Source organism: Megalops cyprinoides, chromosome 11 (genome assembly GCF_013368585.1).
Source record: "Megalops cyprinoides isolate fMegCyp1 chromosome 11, fMegCyp1.pri, whole genome shotgun sequence".
NCBI classification, from domain to species: Eukaryota; Metazoa; Chordata; class Actinopteri; order Elopiformes; family Megalopidae; genus Megalops; species Megalops cyprinoides.
In genome coordinates, this window is record NC_050593.1 from 13,692,566 (window position 1) to 13,714,875 (window position 22,310).

The 22,310-nt window shown below is 40.0% G+C and overlaps 1 protein-coding gene across 1 annotated transcript in view; it reads right to left on the reverse strand.

Annotated features, from left to right (window-relative positions):
- Positions 1-22,310, reverse strand: part of LOC118785532 (low-density lipoprotein receptor-related protein 1B-like) — a 306,119-nt gene that overhangs the window by 72,734 nt on the left and 211,075 nt on the right. The window contains exons 42-52 of the mRNA XM_036540253.1: positions 18,789-18,993; positions 14,541-14,733; positions 10,119-10,244; positions 9,332-9,460; positions 8,975-9,094; positions 7,525-7,638; positions 7,268-7,417; positions 6,345-6,467; positions 1,822-1,941; positions 927-1,055; positions 468-590 (exon numbers count right to left, since the gene is read on the reverse strand). Coding sequence (XP_036396146.1) covers positions 468-590; positions 927-1,055; positions 1,822-1,941; positions 6,345-6,467; positions 7,268-7,417; positions 7,525-7,638; positions 8,975-9,094; positions 9,332-9,460; positions 10,119-10,244; positions 14,541-14,733; positions 18,789-18,993 — 1,532 coding nt within the window. The remainder of the gene's footprint in view (positions 1-467; positions 591-926; positions 1,056-1,821; positions 1,942-6,344; positions 6,468-7,267; positions 7,418-7,524; positions 7,639-8,974; positions 9,095-9,331; positions 9,461-10,118; positions 10,245-14,540; positions 14,734-18,788; positions 18,994-22,310) is intronic.

The window sequence follows — 22,310 nt, forward strand, 5'->3', positions numbered from 1 at the left end:
AGCATCAGACAATTAGCACTGCAAAGACTCTACACACAACGCCAGGAATTGAGCAGATGACAGACTCTGCCCATGACATCAGGAAATTAACACTGTACAGACTCTGCACACAACACCAGGAAATTAGCACTGCGCAGACTCTGCATAGAACACCAGACATTTAGCACAACTAGCACAGACTCTGCACAGTACAGCAGGCACTGAGACAATGTACTAAAACATGACAGCATAATAATGATAATTATGTAATAATCACATAATAATGCAATTATAATTATAAATAATGACTATTTTTAAACCAGTAAAATGTCACAGTGACCCCTTTCTCATTTCCGCAGGTATGTCAGTGTGCCACAGAACATCACACTCATTTCTCATACATCTGCGCCTGGGTTATCACAGAGGGACTGTGACAAAAAGCAAGATAATCACACCCGAAGAGGAGTCAAGAGGTGACAACTACTCACTGCATTCTGAGGATTCGTCCGACCCATCCCCACAGTCGTCGTCACGGTCACAGACAAAGCGGGAGGGGATGCATGCCTTGTTCCGACACCGGAAGGAGTTCTCATCGCACGTGTTGTTGGGTGCTGCCGTGGGATTGGGGTTAGGTAGAGAGTTACACACATAACAACCTGGAAGAAGGAACTCCTCCACACTACTATTCCACCTACGACCGAACACTCCTTTGGTAGTCAGTAACAAAGTAAAGGACACCGCTTTTCACAGGTGTACGAAGTTATCAATTTATTGTGTAACTGAAGACAGATTGTGCTGGTTAGCGAGACAATGAGAGCGGTGTGACAATTTCTACATCATGATTTTAAACTCCCAAGTGAATTCCTTTCTTCCACCAATTAAGGACACTATGATATAGGTGTGCAGGCTTGCTGTGCAGCATGTATGGATTGCAGGGAGGGAATTACCACAGCCGGCTGCGGAAAGTTCGTCACTGCCATCGGGGCAGTCTCTCTCCCCGTCACAAAGCCAGCGTCTGGGCACACACGCGTGGGATCCTGGGCAGCTGAACATCCCAGTGGCACAGGTCACAGAGCCTGGGAAGAGCAGTAATCGCAGTGTGTTTTTTAATGTGGGGATCAGAATCAGAATCAGTATAGACTTTATTGAATCAGAATAGGATACTCTATGTAGCACTCTGAATGACAGCAACTATGTAAAGCAGTCGATACTACTAAGCCATCTCAAATGATTTATGATGCATGTGCATGTGCATGTGTGCACATGCATGTGTCATCATTTAAAATAGTGTGGTTACAATTATACTGTATTCAGGAAATCTCCATTATAAACATTTTAAAATGTCACATTAGCACACACAATATGATTGATCATCTCTGGATTAAAGAAAGGATACGTCTATTGGATGTTTTGTCAGGAAAAACACTCCCAAGCACCTCAGCTGTTTTTCATCTTAAAGCCATTTGATTAAATTTGCTTCAACATATTCTAGCAATCAAATAATGCCATAGTGTGAAGAAAATACACTGGGTACATTTAGTTTTAATTGAGCTGATTATTAAACACCATTTTTACAGAGATTTGTAGTGTGTCTTGGATCACAATGTCGCTTTTAATCATCTGCAGGGATTAAACGCTTTGATGCTGAAAAGCATTCTCGTTTCTTACAGTGCCAATCAAATTCTTTCCTGCCAACAGCTGACCATAAATTTTCTTCAATGGTGTGTTCATTCATTTTAATTTGATTTAAACTCTCTGTCATTTTTGTGTTAGTGTGGGTCTCTCCGCCAAGCAAACTGAGGGTACACGTAGCTTTCACATTAAAAGTCAGGTTATATTTACCACAAATCTCCTCACTCTCATCCAGTCCATCTGCACAGTCATTTTCACCATCACACAGCCATTGCTTAGCGATGCACTTGTTTTTGGAGCAGGCAAACTGGTTCCACAAACAGGAAGAGTCTGGGGAAAAAAAAAAGGATTTATTTGCCACAAGAAGACAATCAGAATCGCTGATGCTGTTCTTTCAACGGAACGGAACAAGTTTCCATCACAGAGCAGATGGACATAACCTGATAGGACTTTTGTAAAGTGCATGTATGTCAATGTGTTATCTATCTTATGTCGTGGCATTAAAAAAGCACAGTATCTAGCTAATGTTAGCAGAATGGTTAATGGCGGTTCAGTTTACTAGCAAGCTCATTATTACAGCAGACATCAGATTGGTGCAACTTGCACTCTGTGGGGGGTCCACTGATCGCAATTAACCTTTCAACCCAACATCATCATTATAGTGCACGTTGAACATTTTAGATACAAACTCTATAATTTCAAGGGAAAAATATGGAAGAATACAGGGATCGCAGTGGGGCCTGTATAAAGTAAAGGCAGTTATATGGTACATGTTTGTCTTTAGTCTGACTCATTAGAAACTCAAAATTGCATCGGAGCCTCTGTATCATGACACCCAACTGCTGCTTGTCTGCATGTAGCCCAGGGCTGATGTTCTGAACTCTGCTGCTCTGCAGTAAAATAACAAACCTTGAACATTCTTTACTCTTTCAGGGTTTCTGAATACAACTTTATTGTCAAAGTGGGTTTCCATACAAATGGAAAACAATATGAATACATTTTTTAAAATTATTTTGGACACTGACTGCATTCAGCATGTGCCAAAAAATAGTCTTAAAAGTAAAGATAATTGTTTATACTTTAATGATAATAATCAGAGGAAAAACAAATGCAACAAAAAGTACATCAATGTCAACAAGAAAGATATGGATTGATATTCAGCTCAGATCAACAACAGCCCATCTTGTTTAAAGCAAATCTTTTTCACCAGAACACAGACAGAACAGAAATGTGGAGAGCCATCCGGAGATGCCGGGTCTAAAATTATGACAGACCCATCTTGGACTTTAAAGAATAAACCGCCAAAATTTCATGATTCCTGAAAGGTGAAGTGCTGCATAGGTGCGAGATTAAAGTCCTCCCCGAGGAACTGGATTCCAGCTAAACAAAAAGACTACCGATGACTGCGGCATGAATGACTTCGTTATGGTGATGCAGTGTAGTAAGCAGGGGAACAGCAGGGTTGAGATGCGATCCCTGGGTAGGGCACTACTGTCGTACTCAGTAGCCAAATTACACAGCACACACCCAACTGAACAAACAGAGGTATGTATAATGAATACAAATAATAAAAATAACAACAACAACAAATAAATAAATAAAAATGTAAGCTGTGCAAGTCGCTCTGGAAAATGGTGTCTGCCAAGCTAGTATATCATTTATGATGCATTTTAATGTGCTAGTTTTCCAAGATGTAAATATCAGATGAATTAGAGTGCAATTTGTCACTTGCATGGTTTATTAATTTTTATAGGACAGCTAGGCAGACATAAATTGTAACAGAGTACAAGTAACATGACATAACCTTTTCTTTAGGTTATGCCATTTCCCTGCAGGACACTTCAAAGTTATGTTCACTGCCGAATACTTCCCAATAGCAAGAACCTTATTAATGCGATAATCAATTTTGAGGAATAAGAAATCTAATATAAATGTGTCCTTTAAAAAGGACAAAAAGGATTGTGTTCTGAAAATCAAATGAAACCTACAATGGTAAATGTATTCAATTAGCAACTGTGAAAGGCTAAATTTATAATCCTTTGGATCACCACCGCTGAAAATTTGTAACAGCAGAGTTTCTGGCGAGGCCACTGAATTTGGATTATTAACGCCTAAAATCCAAACACAAATTGTGGCCATATTTACCTCAATCTGCACTCAGTAACTCGATCATTTTCCCAAGTAGAATCTTCCTGTTTGTTTAGCCGTGTACAGGAGTCTTGTCACTTTCAATGGGTCTATATCACCAGTAAACATAAAACTAGCTCCGCAAAAGAGGCACAAAATCTGACTATTTTTTGGCATTGCTAGTGGTCCTCATGTTCAAAAAGAACTTCAACAAGAACTCCAGTTCCTCTCTGTTCTATATCTTGGCCATTGCAGGATGTAGAGACGTCATCTTTCTTTTTTTTTGGCTATGTATCAGAAATGTGGATGTCACAAAACAGGACTGTATGCAATTCAATTCAATTCACAATTCAAACAATGAGTATTGTAAGCAGTTTTTCTTCTTATTTGTAATATAACTGCAACATTAACTGATTTATTATTATATTTATTTGACTGAAATCACTTAAAATGTATATAGTTATGTATTGTTGGTTTGTATTGATTTTGTATCAGCATTCATGTAAATAGTTATTTGTGGTGTGTAAAAAATAAAGACACTATTTTATCTTACTTTAGAATTTGTGAGCATATTGTCACCTGGTATTCATCTGGACATCCTACTATCAGTCTCAAAGTACTACTATCAGTCTCTAAGTCTCAGTAGAGACACCTGAGTTGTCTCCTTTTGGAGTACCACTCAAGTAAACACATTTTTTTCGACAAGTGAAAATTATTTTACTTAATATAAAAGGGCATACCAAATTTCTCATCTCATGGTCAAGGCTCCTGATGGCATTTTCCAGTAGAGAAATTAGTTCTGAACAAAATGACATATGACAAGTGTGGATAGCTGATCCTTATATTATTCAGGGGAGTGCAAAACCTCAATTAATGTCAGAAAATAGGGCAGGGTTCATACAATTAACATAGCCACAGATATACTGGAATGAATAGCTAAGTGACTGACTGAATCAGCACTGAGTTCCTCTTATAATGTTCACTATTAGAATCAGTGGCATCATTACTCTCATTATAATACCAAAAGGATTACATTTTACATTTAATCAATAAATAAGTAGACAATATTGCCTCATGAACTGATTATTTTCAACCTCAGATGTTTTAAATATGCATTTTTAAAATATGCCTACACGTTAAAATGTTCTTTCTTTTTTAACTGCTCAATTTGCCCCCTAAAACTGTTGGTCCTCAACTAAGATGATTACACCAAAAATGAAAAGAAAAAAAAATCACTTTTGAAAAGTTAAACACAAACTTAGACTTGACAGCCAATTATACTGCTGTAAACTAAGGTACAATCAGCAAGCCTGTCACATGCCTTTTTTGCTGCCAGGGGAGACCGATTCTGTTATCATCTTTCTGTACAATTTATCAACAATGAAAACAAGGGCTAAAACTATTCATAATTTTCATTCCTGCAGTATGGTTGAAGCATGTGACTGTTTAATTCTGGTAGACGGCAATGTCTCCAGCTGAAACCATGGGGTTTAAATCCAGGAGACGTTTTCTAATAACCTGTTCATTACTCAATTATGCATAAAAGCTGAAAAGGGGAAAGGCTGAGATATTATTACAATGCCGGTGTAGGAATGTGGACTCCTTGTAAATGACCAATTTTGTGTGTGTGTGTGTGTAGTTATATTCAGCACCTTCATGTTCCACACTTAAATGACATTTTGAAAATCTGTGTTAATGTCTGGATGTTTTATAGAGTTATCTGTGTATGGATTTGTATTGCATTAGGCAGTTAAAATACAAGTACTCTGTTGAATGACAGAAGACAAATCACTGAGTACAATATTGGCACATTTGCCCAATCAACCTCTGGAATGCTGACTGTCAAGCCAAGATGAGAGCTTACAACCATCTGTTTTTCCAGGCTAATTGTTATACAATGAAAATGCACGCTGAAAGTAGTATTCTTCCTTTCCCTTTTCATTCCTGGCATAGTGATTTACCCCAGCTTGCCGATAATATGGGAATGCAAAAATAAAACAACACAGCATGAAACTGGAGGATAATCATTCAGCTCCTCTGCTTTTAAGGCTGCTTTTTATTCTCTCAGAGTAATTTTAAAAAGTTTTTCACATTACAGGGTAAGTTACAAATCTGTTCCTATTCAGAGCACCGTACAAGTGGTAATTTAGATCATGCTGGGACTGTATCATTTAAATGCAAAAAAATGCTAAAATCCAAAAGTTCACTAGTAGTGCCTGAGTACTTTTACACTTTTAAAGTAAAATGCCTATGTTGATCATCAGATGAAACAAACAACAAAAGCTAAGTTCATAAGCATGGCCTTTGATGGGAACGAGACGGCTCTGAACCACTGCCCATGGTTTGTTCCGCATCTGGCTTTGAATCTAAAAGAAAGAGGTTCTTGGTGCCTTTAAATACCAGTAAAGTACCTAAAATAATTAGCAAGTATATTTAGAATGCTAGCGCATGTTGTCTGATTGGCTTGCCCATTCGTTCCAATATTTCTGCTCACAAGAGACACCGGGCATGAGAAGCTTACATGACGTGTGTGTGGTTTATAACACTCTGCTGGAAATTAAAAGCCAAGTGTGGGGCAAAAAAGCCTATTACGAAATAAAGCTCACCACACTGGAATTCGTCCGCTCCGTCTTCACAGTCCTTTTGTCCATCGCATAGCCACACGCTGGAGATGCAGTTTCCGCTGGGGCAGGCGAAATGGCCATCCTCGCACTTCTGTTTGAGGGAAACTACAGCAAACCACAGGGAAAAAAAACAGCGCAGGGCTATTCAGAGCATTAATCACAGGGACCGCCAAAGTCGTTCAAACCAGCGTGGCAGGGGCCAGACCCGGCCCTCTGGGAATCGACTGCTCTGCACAACGGAAACCGGAGGCACTCAAGAGAGATGCACAGACCATGTCACGCGGTAAAGAGATCAGAGGGTGCTCCGCACGCTGCTTTAATGATCAGTCATGTGATTCTCCCTCAGATCTACAGAAAGTGGATTTACAACAACACAACCCTTTAGCCTGCCAAACATGAATTAGCGCAGAAACGGAAAACAGCACGAAGTGGCGTGGTATATTATTGGCCGCCAACAGTCCTATTAATCATTTGGGTAACTAACATCAGAACTCCTTGAGATAACATTGAGATAAAAGGACTTTTGATCATTTCCCATGCATAACCCTCCTAGAAATTAATGCACACAAAGGTAATGTATGTGACTGAACCTCTGCGTGCAATAAAAGCTCCAATTCTAAAAGGCAATTTTCCCCAAACACATTTCCGTTATTGTTTATACACTCTGTACATGCAGACCCTGTATAAAAGCTTCGCTGTTCACCTTGTTGTGCATCATTAATCTCCTCTGAATTATAAATCCACGCTCTCTGCCCTTTGGAGAAGGGGAGCGCATACCTTAATGAAAGCCAACATGAGGCACCTGAGCTGGGTTTAAGAGTGCTGCTTCTCAGATTCTCGGCTTTCGGTTTTCTCTGCCAGCCGGTTCGTGTAAGGAAAGCAAAACGGTGAGAGAGAGGAATCACCCTGGCAGTTGGTCTCATCCGCGTAATCCCCGCAGTCGTTGGCTCCGTCGCAGACCCAGGACGAGTGGATACAGAGGGAGGTGGAGTTGCAGCTGAAAAATCCGCTCTCTTTCACCCCCAGTTTGTAATAATCAGAGCAGTCTGTGTAATCTGGGGAAAAAAAGCGGCATATCAAAGTTGAGCACATACGTGACGGTGGCATGACAGTGGCACAATATACACTTAAAAGGTGACATCTTAGTGAGTGGATTTCTTACTGCAATTTTTTTCATCAGAGGCATCAGCGCAGTCAATAATTTGATTGCACCAGGCGGAGTTCGGAATACAAGCCCCGTCTTGACAGCGTGTTTCAGAGGCAGTACATGTTGAATCTGAGAAAGAAGTGGCTAATTAGCTGTGATAAGCAAGCCTCAAACATCATAAACAAACCCTTCAATCTGTCTGAAGGAGAGGGGAGGAGGATGGGGGTTTGTTCCTCTGTGTAATCTTCCACACGTCCTTATGTTTCCATACAAGTAAATGTTACAATGGTAATCAATGGAGATCTTTGAAGACCTAGTTCAAACAAGGCAAAAGAAGCGCCGCAATTGTTCTTGTGGCAGTCTTAATGTCTGACACCTTCCCTTGGGGAATCAGTGTTAAGGCCTGTAATGGTGAATAAAACACACCATTACTGCCTAACAAAGCTTAGTGGTTTCACTCAAATTTAACGTACATTAAGCTCCCTTAAGCACTTCCCATGCAAATAATTGGGGTTACCCACTTGATGACGTGCTGTGGCCAGGAAAAGACACACAGAGAAAAAAAATATATATAAAATTGACTGCAAATGTCACTTTACTAACGCAATAACACTGCAATGGCAAGAGCTCCTCTCCATTCCACTGACATCTTTTCCAATGTACTTCAAGTGGAATGTGAATGCATGGGTGAGCTCTGTTTACGTCTATTGTCATTGATATGAAAAAATTATCATCATCTTCACTGGTTTCAAAGGGAAATATGAATACAGAATTCAAGCACAGACACAGCAGATATTCTTCCTCTGTAATGCACCCCATCTCATCTGAAAATCCATGCACACAGCAGTCTTTTGTAAATATTTAATCTGCAATTCAGCTCAAACCAAAGTCATTCAAAACAGTAATGTCTGTACAAAGCAAGGCTGGACATCTTTGGAGCAACTGAAGAAGAGTCTAAATTAACATCCTTTAAAACAAAGTTATGTGCTTTAGGAAAAAAAAAAACAACCAAGATTTTCTCAACCAAATTTTCATTCAGTAGTTGTTGAAACTGTCATTTAAGCTGTGTATTATTTCATTTCTGTGGACAAGATATATAAATCCCATTTATAAAACCTTTTTTTTCTCTTAAGCAGAAAGTTAGGTTGGAATGACACTGTTTAAAGTGAAGCTGCTGTAATGTGACTTCTGCTTACACGTATGACCTAAAGGTGCCGTGACACCATTGACCTCATGGACAAACAGCTATTCGATCCCTCCTTTGTGGAAAGGAAAAGGGCTGCGCCCTTGCACTTCCACTGCATCACGTAAGATTGAAAATGATATTACTGACCAAGAAAAGCAAAAGCAGAAAGGTGCAGTTTCAGGGCTCCTCTCAACTCTGAGGCCCGCAGGGCTCTGGGCCTCACGCAGAGCACAGCTGGTGGGGGACCTAGAGGAACACTTCCAAACCCGTAATACTCACTGCTACAATACAGCTCGTCTGAGTGATCCCCACAGTCGTCCACCCCATCGCAGAAGCGCGTGTTGGCAACGCAGCGTTGATTGTAGCAGTGTTTGAAGCCCTTCCTGCAATCCCTGTTATCTGCCCACAAAGAGGGACACAAAAATAATACACAGCAATCCAATAGAGGGATGGAACAAATCCATTACATTACAGCCACTTTATTCTCCTCTTTGCTTGTTTTCCGTGAAGCGGGTAGATATAAGCTCATTTTATTAACCCAGGGCTCCGGCCGATCGAAGCTGCAACATTGCAGTGGTTCTCTAGCTGGCCCTGATAGCACAGAAACAGCGGCCCAGGTTGAGATTGAGCTCTTACCACAATATTGCATTTTCTCGTCTGACTTGTCTTTGCAATGGGTTATTCCATCACACGTTAACTGATAGTTGATGCACTCGCCGTTCGCGCATTCAAACTCGGTGTGGATGTTACAGGATGAGTTCTTTGCTGCAAAATGAAAAATAGATTAGGAAGTATCACCCCAACATTTTTTTTTGTCTGGTTCCTCATCCACAACATCTGCCTCCCGCCCCTGCTGTCTCCAAATAGCGTGACTCATTTTTACTTACATCATTTCCTGCCTGTGGTACTATGTAGACTATATGTGTTTTCTGCTTAGTTAGCAAAACCCTGTCTCTTCTCAGGACATCTATCATCACTGAAATAAATCCATTTGGTCTATGTTTTCTCCAGGTCTGTTAATGCCTTGTGCTGGGCCATTCGAATGCGGGCGTACTTTAAATACCAGCACACTGCATCTCCCCCAGAATGAATAGGTTACTGAAGCGAAAATGCCTAATGGGTCCTGTCTTCATGAAAACATATTGATGTAATGAGAGATAAAGAGTTTACCTCTGAGAATTGGCCTTTGAGTCTTTTGGGTCCAGTACTATTAGGGAAAATGATGTGCAGCCCTCAACAACAAATTATTTACAGTACATCTGAAGATGCAATAAGTTGTAAACATTTCAGGCCCAGAAATGGGGCCATTAGAATGTTTACATACATTCTCATTCTGCTTGGCTGGGCAAACGTCACTGTAATTGAAGTACTGGAAGTGGAAGAATGATGGGCAGAAAAACCCGCCCCCAAATGCAAGACTTACACACACATCTGTTATCCTCCAATAGCACACGCTCTCCCCTGCAGGTGCAGTTAACTGTGCCATCTGGGGTCAAAAGGCAAAGGTCACCACACCCCCCATTCATCACTCTGCAAGGAGACAATTCACCTGCAAAACAGAGGAACACAAGTCTGCATGACTCCATTGGCCAAAGACCGTTGTTCCCTTAAAAAATTCTCTTGTGCTTATAAATAAATAAATAAATATTTTGCTAGTTGCAATGTTACAATGCTAATAACAATGCAGAGGAATTAGTGCATTGTTTTTCCCCAGCTGCAAGCTTTTGAAGGACTCTGTCACACCTAGTGCCACGTGCCCATAGAAACCTAGAATTTTGCTGGAGGCAACCAGCAATCTCCTACAGAGCTCTCTACGGGACAGCCCCAATGTCACCAGGATCTCAGAAGGGAAAGAGGGACCGCACACATACACGCACACACACACGCACACACACACACACACACTGAGACACACTGACACACAAACACACACACACACACACACACACAAACACAATCACTAGGTGAGCAATGCACACACATACACTGACATGCACATATGCATATATACACACACACTCACACACACACACAATATGCACACACAGGAGAACATGCGCAAATATGCTTTGTTTATCTGCAATCTAGGCTTACTGATTCCTTCAAGGGCAATCGTGGCACTATACTAAAAATGGGGCTTTTGTGGTGGCCTCTTTGAGCTTTGCTTGGCATGGCCAGATGCACTGACAGGCATGCACTGCACCTCTGAGAGCGCAGCTGTGCCAAGCAAGCGTGGGTCTGTGGCCGAGATCCAGCTGACAGCACAGGCCCGGCACACAACGTACAACGATGCAGGGCAGGTATCCTGGGAAATCCTGCTATACTGGAGATTTGCCTTTCTCATATAGTTTATTCTATATATCTTTAAATGGAAAGTTGAGAAATGAATGTTGTTTTCCCATCAACATTTATAAGCCGGGATTACATTCCTGACATGGGCGACAAATCAGATTTTTCATGAGAAAAATAAACATGAGATTCAGAGTCAATATATGTATAGGTATATGTGTGTGTGTATGCAAGGTACACATCACAGGTTTCAGAAAAGTTCTCATTTAGCTATAGGACAATAAAGTAAATAAATCTTTACATCTCTTCTCACAAACTCATTGAACTCACAATTAACCCAAATCAGAAAGACAACAGAACAATGTCAAACAAAACACCACTGATGATGGGTCAGACATCATGGGTCAGCAAGTCTGCTAAGCAAATGTATAATGTAATTCAGCTTTCCCAAGGTTCGACAATTACTGCATGTCCATCATATATGGTGGGATTGAGGTCTTGAGGTGTAGTGTGATGTGATACCAGTTCCATGGTACAGGTACAATACCAAAGGATGGTATCCTGTTTAATGAAAAATGAAAACCATGATATATACATATTTAACTTTAATGGCATAGGCAAATCAATCTGAGTTCTATTTCATTATAAAAAGGAACAAAAATGCACTGTTTTGAGCTATTCCTAGGTAACACAATGTATAACACTATCTGATCAAATCCACGATTTTGCATAAAAAAGGAACAGAAAGAAACAACAAGACAACAGTAATAGTGTGAGGGACGTTGGCTCCTCCATACTATCCTCTAATAACATTTAGTTAAGTATAGGTCTCCTCAAAGTACCTGCGATTACTTATTCTGTATTCAACACTAGTTGTTTATTGGCACAGTGAGCAGAAGGAAAAAAATGCTCTCCACAGCAAAGCAAGTGGGAACACCGAATCCGAGAGCCGTGGTGTTCTCGTGAGCCGACAGGATCAGAGCGGGCAATCACAGGGAGTGGGCAATCACAGGCTCCTCTGATGCCGTCGGTGAAGTCGGCTGTATGGCGGAGATAGCGGCCACACAGCAGCAGGAGTGGGCCCCTGTCTACACAGCCCTGAACCCGGAATGATCTGCGGCTAATAATGTTTGAATCTCAGAGACGGAGATCTGCTAAGCCACTTTCACATAATGCCACCAAACACGCACGTGTTGCTCAAATAAACAAATCACTGTCACTTCAAGAAAGGAAATAAAAAGCCAGAATTTAAAAAAAAGGCTGCCAGTGACAGAAGTATAGAGATGCAAACAAGCTGAACGCTCACAGCTTGGGAGAATGTACTGCTGTCTTTTCGCCCACCAGTTACAGCTGCCTCACTCCCTCAAAATTACTTTGACACCACTGAAAGGGCAGCTTTTAGTACACAGCATCACGTAATTGTCGATAGCAATATTTGTAGCAGGCAGGCTACTTAATAATAAATGGAATGAGCAGATCAAAGTGCTAAAGCAAAACTGTCAGTTTTGCAGAGCCAAGTTGTTAAATATAAAATTATAAAACATAGAGTGCTGAGTAAAATATTACAGAAAATGTCCATATACTGTTGTGAATGGTGTGCTGCTCTTATCTACATATAAAAATAATAATGAATAAATGAATAAATAAATAAATGTCAAGTCCTGCTGATAGAAATGAAGGAGTAGGACTGAACAAATAAGCAGTATTAAATAAGATAAAACCTGAGAACAGACAAAATGGCAAATGGTATGTGGAGCGGACACAGTGTTCCAGTTTTAACCAAATTTGTTTTCACATATTTAAATAAATCTTAATGATCTATCATTTACACAGAATAGCATCAAGGGATAATGGCACATTATGGAACATTATGTCAATGGCATTGGCAGGCTTCACTTTCATCTGGTACAACTTTGACTCACTGCCATGGATTTTAAATATTAAAATGACTGCTGTGCCCTTTTTGCAATTACAGACAACTGTCCCTTCTTTCTGCATTTTCAAACTAGTCCAAACAGAAAGCTGGAAGTATTCTTCACTGAGTAGCACTCTTGTGACAGACAACTCTGACAGTGGAGGAGAGATCATGAGTATTGCTGCTTTGGTGAGTATAATGATATGTCCTAAATGAACACAGCAACTCTCAACACACTGGGAAAAGGCTATACAACAACCTGATGTAACCAAGGTTCCATCCCAGCCTTCCTGTTCAAAGAAGATGGGATGGAGTGGGAAGAGACAGATTTTAAAAAAACAGCCATTCCCTCAGTGAATATATGACAAATGTGTTAGCAACTATGCATATAAATGCCCTCCACCCTCTATATTTTCTTGGCACATGTTCCTACCAAGAGCAATTTGTAATGGCTTAGAATTTTTCATGCTGTCCATTTATACAGCTGGATATTTACTGGGCAAGAGTACAACAGCAGGGGCTCAGTTGTGAATTGAACTGGCAAAAAAAGGGTTACAAGCCCTGCTCCTCACCATGGCAGCACACTAATCCCCCTTATTATTCATACATGCAGGTGACTATCTAAGTTAAGACTGAGTGTAGAGGAAAATTTGAAAACATTATATGAAAATGCAATGCACAAAAAATAAGGACAACACATCATATAAGACTGAAAGCTGCCTATGTAAGTCAAAGACAGTCAGCCAAAACTACTTCCAATAATGACTTTAATGAGCATTGACATTGCCTGTCAGCAGCCTCAAAAACATTAGCCAAGGGATGTCAAGAACCTGTCTGCAAAATACTACTTTTTATATCTCTAACATGACTCATGTTTTTTTTTCTAGATCTGTTCCATATTTTTTCCTTAAATTTGGAATGCCCAACAATTTTTTTTCCAGCTCCTCCCAATATAAAATGTCCAATTGTAGAGATGCCACTCATCACTACAGCTCCTGCTAACAATCTGGGAGAGTGCAGATACAAATGCTGTCTCCTCTGAAACACATGATGTCAGCTGCTGCTTCTCCTCACCCACAATCCCCATGCTAAGCCTGCAGAGGAAAAGGAAGGAAGACCCTTTCTGCACAGCTTTATATGAGAAGACTGTGGGTGACCAGCTGACCATTGGGGATCACTGGTGAGCAATGCTGACCGATGAACCCTGGCAAAAGTACCCTGGCTGACCTACCCATCCCTATCCCCAGAAGAAGACAGCCACTCTGGGCAGCCGGTCATCACTGGTTGATGACACAGCTGCGATTGAAACTGGGCTGTTAAGTTTAGTTTGCATTAAAATCAAATGCCTTGACCACTGACATACTCAGGAGCCCTGTATCTGTCATAAACTGACTGATGTCATGTCATGTAAAATTCTCCAATTACACATCACGCTACCGTAATTATTCATAGTGAATATACACACACACAAAGCACAGATGGAGAATGCATTGCCAAGAGGCCCGTCATATTATCACACTGTCAGGAATGAGCAAAAAATGAGAAAAACACAGACAAAGCGAGAACACACACACACACACAAACACACACACACAGAGGAGGTCAATATGACTACAGATACACTCAGAAAAGTATACTCACAACTATAGGTGTCATTGGCAACAGCGACTATTCCCATTGGCTGGTGTGGTATGTCTGCTCGGAGTACTTTCATGTCACCACCTGTGTACTTATTGGCGCGTAGCACGGCTCTCCGCACCCAATCTGACCAAAAGATGAAGTCGCCATAAATAGCCAGTCCGAAAAAGGTTCCTGGCCCTGCCTTCACAATCACCTATGATTTGAATGGAGTAAAAAAGCAATTAAAGTGCTGTTTGCAGAAGTCAATTGGAACAGTGGTCTGGCTATCAGTACAATGGAAAGTTGGCTTCTACTACACAAGCCCCCTGCAAAAGCTTCTAATTATATCTAAGGAACCCTTCTTTTTGTCCCCAAGGTTATGAATTGATTTACTTATGCATTCAACTATGCATAATATGTACAAAAGGGCAATTGCAACAGATTGTGTGAGAAAGTCATATATATTTAGGGAAAACACAGACTAGAAAACCAGTTAGTGTAACATGCATATGAATGTACAGGTTCTGAAAAAAAAGTTTAAAGTTAAAAGTTAAATGATGGATCATAGTTCAAAGGGATACACTTGCTATGGCATAATTGGTAATACAGCACCAAGACTGATTGAGCTTTGGTATCTCCCACATCATATCTAACCCGGAACCCACGAGTGTACATGAAGCTGTGGCAGACCTAGTTGCATGAATGCGACTAACAGTCCTTTTGGAAATCCATGGCCTTAAAGAACCAGGATGTCCCTTGACTTCAGGACTACTGCCATTGATTTGACAAGCTTGTCCTTATGATCACATTAACTCTGCTGTGATAGTTGGATTAATACAGTAGGTTTTTGATTAAAAGGCTGGGGTGTGAGTAAACAGCAACCGAGGAACAGAACAGCCCCCATAAAGAGACCTACAGATGGGGACCATCTTAGGCAGATGCATTCAATCGGTGCGTGTCTCAAAGAGGCATGTATGAGTCAAGCACATGCTAGAACATGCAGAACCTATTATTAATAGGCAATTGCACAAGTTCTTTGACTATAACCAGGAAAGCTGATATATCTCCCAGCTTAGTCTTGCACTGTGCTGATATCTGTGCCATTTCTGTCATAAACTGTTGTAATTTAACATACTTGAAATAGAATGAAATTCATAAGCATGTAATGCATTTATTGACTTACTAAAGCCAGCCAGTCTACCATCGCCAGCACTTAACTGGGCTGAATAGCATACCTATAATCCCCATATAAGGATACATTCTATTTGGATATCGCCAGAAATTAAATAAATATATACATGTATACAGGAATAAATAAATACAGAATAAGAAGAAATAGTGTCAGACAGTGTGTGTGCTGCTAATAGATTCATATCTATTAATATTCAAACCTTTTGAAAAGTCAGACATTTTTTCATAGTTTTTCATAGTGATGAAAAAAAATTGAAACATGCATTCCAATTTAATAAACAAGGTCAGGTTTTAGAAAAAGTCATTTGGTAAATTGGGAGGAAAGGTACATTTACTTCTATTTACCTCTGGCCATCTTATTTTAAGCTACAAATTCTTCACAGCATTTGTTCACCTTCCCTTGCTCTTTGATTTCTCCACTGTTTCTACCTCAGACATTTTTACAATTGAGTTTTACATCACTCCTGAAGTGTGCTATTTAATGCACTTCAGTGGCTGAGGGTCTGTTTCTACGGAACAGAATCTCGAATGTTCACTTCCTCATGTGCACCGTATCTAAAAGGACAGGAGACAGCACACCAAGAAGACATACTCAGCTGGTAATCCACATTGCTACGACATCAAAAGCACGTCCCTCACATTGTCCCGTCATTGTTATGTCTTCGTTGTGACACTAATACCGAGACTGTACACAGCTGAGGGAGTTCAGATGAAGGGATCAGTCAGTCATCACTTTGCCAGACACAAACCACCTCCTATCTCCCACCTTAACATTACAATTCCAAAGCTGTCAGAAGAAGTCACATAAAAGCCTTTTTCCAACACTTCCTTAAGTCAGGACACCTTCTCGGTTCAAAGCTGTGGACATGGTGCTAGAGTGGCTCTACACTAGAACCTGATTTTTAGTGCACAGCAGTCACTGGCTATTAGAGCTTGTGTCATGCAATATAGACTCAAAGTTCAACTACAAAGTGCACACCAACAGGGTTATGGAAGTTGCCCCTGACGGTAAGATTTCACCCTCACATGGAAGATTTATCCTGGATTAGAAGACTCATAGCCATTCAAACACTAGACTAGAAGCTTACTGTAATTCACTTGACACAGTTAAACTAGGCAGATGCGGGCCAAAGCAGATTAAGCACATATCCAACGCTTTATCAAAGCAAAAGCGAGGTAAACATATCTGTGCCCTTGCACGCGCCGGCAATGTAAATGAGTCGTGCACGGTGTAAAATTGTGTCGCGCATATGAATACAAACGTGACACCCATGGGACTGAACAGATGAATATCAAAGTGCTCTGGTATTCCTGGGTCCCCACTGCCAAACAAGCAGTCAACAGTGTTCCTCACAACTGCACTGCATGTAGTGATGTGTCATAAATTTCAGTTAACGGACCTTTGTCAGCTGTCATTGTCAGAGTCTGGAGTGCAACAGCAGTCTGAGAATATGTGGTTATGAACAGTTTTAAAATGATTTCCAATACTGAATGTGTTTCCATTTTTTTTCTCCTCCAGCTCATGCATTTCACCACAATGGTTTGTAATATGTATACTGGGGCTGGCCACAATCAGCTCTAATAAGATGCATTCAGCCTTCTCCTTTAGAGCCAGAGCACAATTATTTCCAGGCAATCCAAAGGGCACTATACTGCTGTCATGCTTCTCAACCAATATCCTCAAATGAGACTTTGCAATCTACCACAACATGGTGGAATCATTAATAGTATTCCACCCCAGTGAAAACAGCTCATCAAAGTGGGACAGGAAAAAAAGGGTTATTTAAATTGCTTTCCCCTTTTGTGCTAATCTAATCACTTCCAGTAACAATATCACAAGGCTGTTATCAAGCTGTGATGACATTCCCAGTACAGGGATCTCTCTTGCCACGACTCCAATTCAGATGCACTCTTTCAGAATCAGAAATTAGTGCTATCTTACTATGAAGCACTGGTACACCATACACTACTTTGTTGATATTCAATTGCTCAACTCAATTTTCACATTTTAATTGGGGGGTTGACAGGCCAGCCTATAGCAGGTGCTGCAGAGAGTCTTTATTAGCTTAATTACATTAGAGTGGGATGACACTCTTGCCTGTGAGAAACCTGCCCACTGTAGCTGGCTCATGGTTAACTGGTTACCTAATTGTAATGGGCATGGCCCCGATTTAAAGAGTTCAAATCTGTGCAAATTTAAGTGAGGCAGGCCAAAACAGGGGTGAGTCAGGGGGTAAGCTTGTCCAAGAGAACATTTTTCCATGAATAACATTCAACCTCCTGTAAAGACTACAATGTCAGCAAGTGTCTGGTTCTTTAAAACACAGAAGAGTTTTGTCATGAAACTGTGACCCTTGCTCCAAAATAGGAATCTGTAATATATAACATTGAAGACTGTACAAGCAAATGTTGTTGACACAACTGAGATACTGCTGGGAAACTATGACAGGAGGTTGACATGGATCTGAAAAATAGTGTAGCAGCTAGAATAAGCAAGCTTATTTTAGAACTTTGAGTAGCATACATTTTAAATTGGTCTTAATGATTCTGATGGCAACACTGTTAGCTAATACCATTGCATGATTAAAAAGGAACAAGTGTTCATGAAACTCCTTTACTGTACAGCCATAAATACATTTTTTATAATAAAAATATACAATTTTAATACTTAGTATAAAACAAGAATTTCACAAAAGATGATGAAAGGCCAGAACCGAACAAATAAATAATTAAATAAATAAAAGCCACTTCAGTCACATGATAAAGCACATTTTTACACCCATTTTACATTCTTATGGGAGTTACATTACATGTAAAAAAGCTGAAGGCTGGACAGTAATGCTCTCATTTTCAGAAAGTTTGAATCATCCTTTTCTCCTGCTTAAAAACATAGAAGGGTCCCCATATTGCATTGTAATTAAAAGCAAATGACATTTTGCTCAGTGTCGCAATAACTTATTACCACAGTTATTACCACAGAAGGAAGATGTTGAAACATCTACCAGTCATTCATCCTAATGAAAGGGGGTAGCTTGTTACTTGCTGAGGACTAAGAGATGCTGGATCGCTTTTACTCACATATCTGCGTGATCCGTCGTATTCACACCTCTCAATTTTTCCAAGACTTCCATCAGAGAAATAGAGCTTCTCTGCTTTGTGGTCAATGGTAAGTCCGTTGGGTGTGAGAATGTCTGTGCTAACAATGACCCGCACATTGTTTCCTGCCAATGTGGACCTCATGATGCTGGGATTCTGTTCGTTCCAATTGGTCCAAAACATCAAGCTGCAGAATTAAGAAGAAAAGAAAAAAAAAAAAAAAACAATAGCAGCATAAAGTATAAGCAGAGCACAGATTCTCCACAGAAAAGTTCTAGCAGTTACAGCAGTGATTTCAAATATGTCAGCTGCATTCTTCAAATGGTTTGCGACTGTTTCTTTAAGCCACAAGATGTAATCCAAATCATTTCAGACAACTTTATACCAATGCTGTTATGTGCCAACCAAAACAAACCGTCACTGAAACTGAATCACGAGCATATGAATGCCTTTCGCAGGGCTGTGACTGTATTGTGTTGCCCTCTTCTGTAGAGAGGACCATAAACCACAATAGATGAGGGAATTATTCGTGACACTTCTCATTCGCCACAGGGCATGACTGATAATGCCTTTCTGTAAGCCCCTCATTTCAGAGCTAACTCCAACCTTTAGGAGCCTTCAGATCCACTTTTAACACTGTCAGAGGCTTGGTTATTCAGAATGTTAACGTTTGCCACGGAGACTGTAAAACAATGGCACGTTCTGTTATACTTCATATGAAAGGCTCATTAGAAAATGTTTGAGGCAAGCTGGCTTTAAGGTATTCAAATGTATTTGATGTAAGAGCAGTGAATACAATAATCTGTGATGCTACGGGCAGATACAGAGGAAAAGCCAATATATTGAAAAGCACATGTGCAAATATTAATAATACACAGTATTATTGTGTATAAGACATGCTATTTACATAATCTGATTGTGCCCATTTTCATTTCTTAACATATATAATATAACAGTTGTTCTTTTCTGAAAAAGCTATTATTATACCTGTATTAAAATTTAACATATCTCTAAAAAAGACACATCTACATCTACGTCTGCTCCCACACACTCATTATGTCTGCCCGGTTTCAATCTAACATATCAACTGAATAACAAACAAATCTATCAGCTGCATCTGATGCACATTGAGTATTTTTGACCTCTAGAGTAAAATTCATATTCATTCACCCTCATCTCCTCTAGCCTCCAACATACTGACTGCATGAACCCCATGAGAGCAACTACCACAATGTACCCAATCTCCATTTTAATGGACGGTGGCGGGTACTGGGGGAGCTTGATTCCAGCTTTTAACGTTTGAAGCACAGTTGCATGTCACTCTCTAAAAATGTGGACCAACATCTACCGCTGATAATTCCTGGCTGCTGATTAGCAGGGTCGTATTGGGGTAGCAGTCGGAAAGCACAGCTAGACCAAAACTCCGGCCACATTGGTGGCCTGACAGCTCTCATTATCGTCGCCAGGGAGGCACAGGGAATGTTCCTGTAGGATATTAATGTGACTTTTGCACAACCAATTCGACCTGAAATGCCACACAGCCCGCACAGAAAAACATGGTGTCTTGGAGCTCACTGGCTGACATGGTGACAGCAGTCCTCTGGGGCATGATACGTGTGAATGCATGATGACTTTCATCCACATAAAAGACGTGGGCTTTTATTCCGGGTTAAGTTTCCCATGGTGATGTGACGTAATGTAATGTATAGCACGGACAATTTGTGTGTCTGTTTTTATGCAAAGTGCTGTCAGACTTTGAGACGTACAAAGGTGCATTGTAAACACATACTTCTGCCACAGGAAATAAAGTGTGAGCAAACTGGCTTTTGGGTGTCAACGGGCCAGCCTGTTCATTGTGTTTTATAATACAATTAAAGTTAAAGGTAATGCAAACCCAAGAGCAGCATTGCTCAGCAGCACAGCGGGGCAGTGGACAGAGACATACAGTCTGAGGGTCTTATTCGGAACTGCAGGTGAAAAAGTGCAGGCTTCCGCATAAGTATAGTGCATAAATTGTCTCATGCTACAGCTAAAAATATGGTCTGAAGAGCTGTTACAGTTCATGGTCTAATTTTATATTAAGCATACCTTCATTAGCATATTGCAAAACATAAATAGACTATGGACATGTCCTTAATGCGTTATAACACACTCATAAACAACTGCAGAGCTTAATTTGTCTATAATCGCTTTATAAAGTGGCAATAATATGTTAACAAAGCTCTCATTTATTTTTTTTATACATGACCTATAGGTCTTTCAGCTGCGGTTAACTTGATATTTTTTCACCTCATAAGTAAGATGATAAAATATAAAGCCATGCAAAATGTTGAGTGCTCTATTCACGTACACATTTCATACTACAGACTTACTCAAGCTACAGATGGAAGCCATGGAAGAGTTTTAAAATATGGATCATCATCAAAATGTAATTTAGCTGTTGATCGCTTGGCAACTAATATTTAACGTCAAATAAAATTAAAAAAGACTGCTAGTTGAAGCGATAATAATCTGTTAAGGTAATTACTGCATACAGAAGTTCATTTTCTTCCAGTAAAGGATATGAGTGGGAGGAAAAACAGCCAGGCTAGAACAGGCAGTTTTATTTAAAAGTTTTATTACTTGGTTTAAACAATTGTAGTCAATGTGTTAACCATTTTTATCCCTTTTACTCATGATTGTTTTACCTGTCATGTACATCTGCAATCCTGCATTTTTAAAGAAAACCTTTTTTTCATGCGAGAATCACTGGCCATCTTATTCACAGCCTGTATTTTATCTCACTATTATGTCACTATTGCAACTATTGCAGAATTTGCTCATTCCCTCATGGATTATGTGTCTGTTTTTAAATGTCAGACTAGAATCAAATGTATCGACTCTTACAATCAGCATGTGGAGAATGTGAAAAAAATGTTTTTTTTTTTTTTTTTTTAAATATTAACTGTGCATGTTTACATTTTCTACCAGGTGCTTCACAAATTGGACTTGCCTTATATGCAAATTTCTTCTCAAGATCTTATGTGGAGATGATAGCTCATCTCTGTGTTGTATTAGTATAGCATGTCCCTGTGCTCAAATAGAAGATTTCCATGTTTCCAGACACAATTCCTTGTGATTATATATCTATCAACGCAATACACTGATGTTAAAAGAAATCTGTTAAAACACTCCTACTGAGAGCAATGATTAATCATTTCAGGTTAATTTTTAATTAACAGAGGCCTTCTGCAGTCTATTTGAAAATGAGCCAAATGGCTGACTGGGGATATGCCCTCAGGGTTGAAAGTTTAATTTAGTCTGCAAAATTCAGTTATATCACAGCCCAGGGTCAGCATATCCATGGAAATATCAAGTTTTTTAACGGTGAAATAGTGGCAAATTTCCAATGCACAATTCAAATGGGCTGTTATATTACAGACCCATTCGAGCTGTGTTATTGTGAAGATACTGTGCTGTCGGTAATTTCATATTTCTGCTCCCCTGATATGAAGCGGTCAAACC